The sequence below is a fragment of the Antechinus flavipes genome, chromosome 6 (assembly GCF_016432865.1).
Source record: "Antechinus flavipes isolate AdamAnt ecotype Samford, QLD, Australia chromosome 6, AdamAnt_v2, whole genome shotgun sequence".
NCBI classification, from domain to species: domain Eukaryota; kingdom Metazoa; phylum Chordata; class Mammalia; order Dasyuromorphia; family Dasyuridae; genus Antechinus; species Antechinus flavipes.
In genome coordinates this window covers 36,361,801-36,368,527 of record NC_067403.1, presented here as the reverse complement: position 1 = coordinate 36,368,527, position 6,727 = coordinate 36,361,801, and the positions used below count along the sequence as shown (strand labels likewise).

General features: G+C 44.5%; 1 protein-coding gene across 2 annotated transcripts; it reads right to left on the bottom strand.

Annotated features, from left to right (window-relative positions):
• Positions 1-3,951: 3,951 nt before the first annotated feature.
• Positions 3,952-6,710, bottom strand: ZAR1 (zygote arrest 1). 2 transcript variants are annotated; one of them, XM_051964605.1, is made up of 4 exons: positions 5,728-6,595; positions 4,740-4,832; positions 4,591-4,665; positions 3,952-4,243 (listed from the first exon to the last, which is right to left on the bottom strand). In XM_051964605.1, exons 1-4 carry the CDS (start codon positions 6,445-6,447, stop codon positions 4,100-4,102), a joined length of 1,032 nt encoding a protein of 343 aa, XP_051820565.1. In that variant the 5' UTR covers positions 6,448-6,595; the 3' UTR covers positions 3,952-4,099. The 2 variants fall into 2 exon arrangements, with proteins under 2 accessions (XP_051820565.1, XP_051820566.1); XM_051964606.1 differs by lacking the exons at positions 3,952-4,243; positions 4,591-4,665; positions 4,740-4,832 and adding an exon at positions 4,847-4,953 and having other exon boundaries at positions 5,728-6,710.
• Positions 6,711-6,727: the final 17 nt, after the last annotated feature.

Genomic DNA, 6,727 nt, shown 5'->3' with positions numbered 1-6,727 from the left:
CTCAGTGTATTATTTTGAAAATTAGTGCTTAAATCATTTTATAACTATCTTAAGATTTTTACAACATTAAGTGGACTTCATTTTCTTTTCATTTTTATTTTAAAAGATTGTAAAATGATTTCTTACACCTCATTACAGACCAAAAATATAGTTATAACATAATGTTAAACTCGTTCAAACTAATGAATATTGAGCAGAATATTTCTAGAATATAATTAAAATCACTTTTTTTTCCCAAAACTGAAACAAAGTATTCTTTGAAGATATATATGAAAACATGGAATTAGCTTTAGTGTTGCTTTTACAACAGTAAATTACATTTACTGTTTTTACAACAGTAAATTTACAATAGTAAATTACTTTATATGAAATGTGAGTTTCAGAATCAGTTTAGGATCATTTCCCTAAAAATTCTTAATTGTTCTATGTTTAGAAAGCAAAAATCCAAGGTATTATAGTTATATCATGGAAATTACTGGATTTAAGTCAAAGACTGAATAAATGAAATGAAACTAGTACAGTTAGGTAAAATTAAGCCTCTATTCTAAGACTTGAAGATTAATTTCTTCCTACTAATCTACAATTATATTCCAACAAAAATATTGTATATCTCTAGGAGAAATGCCTCCCTTTATTTCAGTGAAACAGTTTCTACTTACAAATAGCTTCCTTCAAGTGAAGTTTTTGTTTTGCTTCTAACTGCCAGGATTCTTCAGAATTGCTGAAGTAAGACTAAGTTGGAAGAGGCCCTTACAAAAGGTGCCCTGTTGGGACTGGCTCAGTAGATTAAAGCACTGGCTCTGAGGTCAGAAAGACTTGAATTCAGATCCCGCCTCAGACATTTAACATGTCATAACTATATGACTTTGGGCAAGTCACTTAACCTCAATTGCTCTGATAAATAAATGAATAAATGAAACAAAAGGTGCCGTGAAGGGGAAAAAAATGATTATCTGGTTCTTTATGTCATGCTTCCTATTCTGTAAAAGGTGAGGGGGTGGAAAAACTGAAATCTTCATTCTAATGGGATATAAAATCCAAAATGATATAATAGCAGTGAGCTGTGTTATAAACTGTCCAAGATAACTGGTAAGTGGGAAATTACTTTTCAACAACAAAAACAAACAAGCATTAACAGCAAATTCTCAAAATGTATCCTATTCATATGAAGTTGCAATTGCTAGGCCATGAGATTCTTCACATGAACGTCCAAGGAGCTTGGTGGCATGAAGATTTTCATGACCCTTTTTTCTATAAACTATTTCTTAATCCTGTTGCCTCAGTAAACTTCATCTAAGCTAATTGCTACAAAAGCAGAAAATTATTAATTACTAATTTTATTTTAGTCATACTCTAAGCAATGGGCCTGAATAGCTTAAAGAATTACACCTTGTACTGATTGAGAACATGTAAACTTGTTTTGTACAAATTAGATACTAATTATTAATATTCACATATTTTTTAAAAATTATCAAATGAAAGTATTATTTCAGTTGTAAAATGGGAATTATAATACCTGTATGTCAGGGTTATGAGAATCATGTAAGATACTGCTCCAGCTTACCAAAGCCCAATAAAGTTAATATAAGAATATAATAGAAGTCTAAATAACACCAAAATGGTGAACATACTTTTAGAAAGCAGTATTTAAAATTGCTGAACTTGTTTCATTTTCCTACTTCTTAGCTTAATGGGGTAGTGAAATGCCTGGAGAAAATCAACTCTTAACAATGGAACCCTACTCAATGAAAAAACTGCAATCTCTGATGATACAGGCTGTAGAATACTCTCTTTGCCACTGTTCCACAGCAGCATCTCAGGATTCTCTGAGAAGCCCCCGGGGGAGAGAAGGGCTTGGCACAGTGACAGTGGTCATCTCCCCAAAGTCACACAGCCAGTATTACTGGCATTTAAGATCTGGGTTTTTTCTCATAGAGAAATAATTAATACTCAATTATCCAGTAAAGACTTTCATTTTAAGTTTTTTCCCCTAGGCCATTCAGATAAAATTTTAAAAGCATTTATAAAGTACTCATGTGGCAGGTACTATGCTGAACACTTTTATCATATTACTACCAAAAGCTTATTTATTGCAAAACAGCCTTGACTCCTGTTTAAACCAGAGTTCTGCATCATTTTCTAGCTTAAATTGTCCAAATGTTCAAAGAATTGATTTTGTGCATTTGAATTTGCATGAAAATTTTGTTCAGTGCACTTCTGCAAAATAGAATAAACAAATTTCATTTTACATAGTTAAGATACTGCAACTATTAAAGTGCCTACTCAGGGCTGCAGTTTATATAAGATGGCCGCTGGCCTCCAGGAATTAATTCTTGTAAAGGGGTAAAATCCTATCAATCACTTGGCTATCACTGCAGTATTACCCAAGTGCCTTAGAATTACCAAGTACTGAGAGGATAGAAGTAATTGACATTCATGTAACATGTTGCCATCTGCAAGAGCTTTGTTCCACAAAAGTCTTTGAGGCAACAAATATCAACTTTATCAGGTTTTCTTTGGATTTGGGCTTTAAAGGACTTGAAAAAATTAATCAGACAGACTAACAGGCATTGGCAACATGCAAGCACATGAGTGAGCCCCTTTTTGCAACTCTGAGGTCAGAGATGTTCAATTTGATTCCAGCATATGGCTGGAAAGACAAGAAGATACCAAGTTATGGAGGGACTTAAAAAGGTTTTTAAGAAAACATTTCTCATCCATATTTCAATTTTGCTATTTAGTTGTCTACAACTCTGCATGAGCCCATTTGAGGCAAAGATACTGGAAATGTTTGCCATTTCCTTCTTCAGCTCATTTTACCAATGGGGAAACTGAGGCAAACAGAGTCACACAGCTAGTGTTTGAGGCCATATTTGAACTCAGGTCCTCCCCAAGTGATCCCAGAACTCCATCCCTTGAGCTACCTACCTGCCCATCTCCATTCTATAATGAAAATTTGGACATGTATAAACAGTCATCCAGATACTATCACATCACCAATATCATATTCTTTAAAATAATCTAGGCCAGAATACATTACAAAAGTCATTGAATCCAATGGGATAACGTGCTATTTTAGTCATCCTGGATTATTCTTTGGGGTGATAAGCAAATAAGGAGTCTGATCTTACTAAATCCTACTCAAAAGAATAATCAATACTCAGGATCATTTCAACTCTTGTTAATTCCCAGGATTTGATCACTCAAGGTTTTATAGCTCCTCCTGTGACAGGGTTTTTTTGTTGTTTTTTTAAACACTTCAATAGCTTTAGCTTTAAATTAGAACAGGAAGCAAGATAAAAAGAGCAGAGGTCCAAAGAAGAAATTGCATTTAGTAACACTCAGATCAAGCATCTACAACTTCTTCCCTCTTCAAGTCACTCTAGTGAGTAGTATTTAAAAAAGAAATAAGGTACTATAATTATTCCAATTGTATGAGTTTAAATTCCTCCTCACTGAAGCCAAGCTATCATACTTTTGCCCTAAATGTTTGTCAATATGAATTTTTTTTAAATGCACTTAATTTTCTTCAAGGTACCTATTTAGATCACACTGTCAAGTATTGCCAGAATTAATTTTTTCTTTGCCTCCAAAACTATTTGATTTGGCTTCTGTTAAACTGAATTATGATTTTTCTATACCATGTACACCAGAACAAATTCAGAGAAAATTAAGATGGTTTTTTCCCCCCTCCTCAGAAGCAAATTCTTAACTTACTGCAAAGATTCAATAGTGCCCCAAGTTAAGTAGCATTAGGTTTTTCTTTTAGATCATTTTCCTGATCTCTATAAGTCTTTCAAGTAATTGTTGATTTATTTCTGTATAAAAGTGGACAATTTCTGGAATCTATCTTGCAATATGAGTTACAAGTTTTTTTTTTCTTTTGATTCGATTTGTTTCCCAAAATAAAAAAATTTTTAAAAGCAAAAAAGGTGAGACCTCAATAATGTATAGATTGTTTTGCAATAATACCTTTATTTAAAGGTTCAGTTAAATATTCTTACTTTTCTCATTAGTCTTTTAAATGAGGGAAGGGAAGGTGGCAAGCAAAAGAAACTCATTTGTCTGCAGAAACTACATCTGGACTCTTGACATTCACTTAAATGATGTATTTAAAGCTGAAGGTGCTGTCACAGGAGAGGCGTTTGCCTTTGCATCTCCCGCACAAATCCTGCCGATGGGGTCTTTTGGGATCCACATGGCGAAGCTTTACTGCGCAGGAACATCTTGTCTGTTTACAACTCTGGAGGGGAAAAAGGAATGCTGTGTACCAAAACCTGAACTCGGAGATTATTTGGCTTTAATAATGGAGGATGTGGCATAAAAACTAGACCCCAAACCATGGAATCTATGATGTGAAAGGTAATTCAGAGGCCATCTCTCTAACCAAGAATCCTTTCTACAACATGCCCAAGCAATCCACTTTTTAACCAAGCATTCTCCTAGTCTTTTAACCTGGTGCCCTTCTTATTACTGTCTTGTGATTCTATAACTATTAGGTAACCAGCTAGCTTCTGTTGAAATAAGGTGCACTAAAAACACACAAAGACCCAAATCACACCCACTCCCGAGCAAGGAAAGACATTTTACCTGACAGGCGATATCTTCCACTCGGTAGGGGTTGTAAGACTTCTCACAAGTTCTGCAAAACTGCTTGAAGTAGACCTGATAGGAGAGAGCGCAAGGTAAGCGTGCCCTCTTCCTCCCTCCCCCGACACTCCCAGGTCCTCGCCGCTTACCTTGTTGGTGCCCTGCACACACCACACATACGCGCTCTCCCATCGAATGTTGCAGTCTTTGCAGTGATAATAGCCATACTTCTGCTCTAAGAACTAAACAACAACAACATCGTAAGGGGCAAACGAGCCGTAATGTCCGCTCTCTCGCTCACAGAGAGGAGGGAAGCCGAGGCTTGTTTGTGATTCGGCTGAGGTCCATCGTACTCTCCCAAAGCTAAGGAAAGGAGAAATCAATCATTTCCACAGACCCTCTTCCGAGAACGCACCAAGGAAGAAATCGCTTACGGGGGACCCAGCCAAACAAAGCATAATTCTCCGGGGCGCGAGGCAGTCAGAGGCGGGCTGGCAGATACCACGTGGGCAACCTCCAGGGCCAAAAGGGGGCAGAAGAACTCAAAGCAAAAGCTTTCTGCAGTTGGGGGTCTTTTAAGGGATGAGAACCTAGCCCTTCGTGACTCCCCGTTGGAAAAGACAGTCCTAGACTTTTATTTGTCAGACAGTTACAATCGCATGTTGGGGAGGCATCCGGGCAGGCCGTCCAGGACCCCCAACAGTCTCCTGAGTGCTTCCACGCCGCGGCCTCGGCGCTTGGCGATGACCGGCCCCAACGGGACCCGCATCGCTGAAGGCCCAAAGCCGGCCTACGGCCCAGCCATTCCCAAGGCTTCCCAGAGCCTCAAGGGGCCGCGGGATCACGTGGGCAGAGCAGTCCCTGGGCGCCGGCAGTCTTCCCCAGCATCCGAGGCTTTCCATTAAGAAAGCTTCCGGACCCTCTGAGGCAGCCCCCGCTCCACACTAGGGGTGGGGGTTGGGGCTGACTCTCCCTCTCCTCTCCCCCGCCCCCCACGCTCCTTCCAGAGTCACTAGCTGGTTTGGACTCCAGCCCCTAAGGCGAGCAGCAGCCCAGCAAACGGGAGGCGTCTACCAGAGGTGCCAGGTGGAAGGCGGGGGTGGGCGCTGACCCTAGAATTAGGGGCAGGGTTCTCACCTGGAAGCGCAGCCTCGTTTTAGTCTGCTCGGGGCTCTGCGACCCCGGGGCTGCGGTCTCCCTGGCCTCCTCCGCCTCCTCGGCCGCGGCCCGCTCCTGCTCCCGCTCCTGCTCCTGCTCCTGCTCCAGCTCCTCGGGCTCGTCGGCGGGTTCCGCGGCCTGGGCGCCGTCGGACTGAGTCGGCTCCTCGCTCTCCCGGCCGCCGCCCTCCTGGGCCTCACTGCCCTGCTGGGCCTCACTGCCCTCCTCCTCCTCCGCGGGGCCTCCGACCTCGGGCTCTTCCACGAGGGCTGCGAGGCGGCGCGAGGCCACTGGCGAGTACACGGCGGCGGTGCGCGGGAAGGCGGCCTCGGGCAGCTCCCGGGCCCGGCGCAGCAACGGGCGGCGCCCCAGGGAACACTGCACGGCCGCGTCCCGACGCGGGTTCACCTGCACGGCCACGTCGCGGCTCGGGGCCCTGCGCAGCCGCGGAACCAGGCCCGGGCTCACCTGCGCCAGTACGGCCATGAGCTGCGCCCGCTGGTAGCTGTCCAGGTAGTCAGCCGCCGGGGGCTGCCCGAAGGCCGGCAGGCCGGAGTTCGCCCCCACTGCGCCCCGGGGCCGCCAGCCGCCGCCGCCGCCGCCCTTGCCCTTGGGCCCCGGCGCGCATGGGAACGCGTATGGGCCGTAGGTCGGGAACATGTAGCCGTCCAGGCCGCCGTCGTCACCTAGGCCCGCCATGTGCGCAGCCCAGCTGTGCCCGCCGCCCGCGCCCTAAATAGGCGGGCCCGCCCGCGGGGGCGGCACTCCCGGCCCGAGGCCCTGAGGCCAGACGCCGCCTCCCCGCGGGGGCGGTCTAGGCCGGGTTGGGGCCGCCTGCAAGGCCTGCCGCCCAGGTAAGCCTCGTCCCTTCCCCACTCCCCCGGGACCCCGCGGTGGGGGGCGGGAGGGGGGGAGCCATCGCAGGTCTGCCCCCACCCTCCACCCCCAGAAGACCCCCCTCCTCCGGGGTCTAGAGACA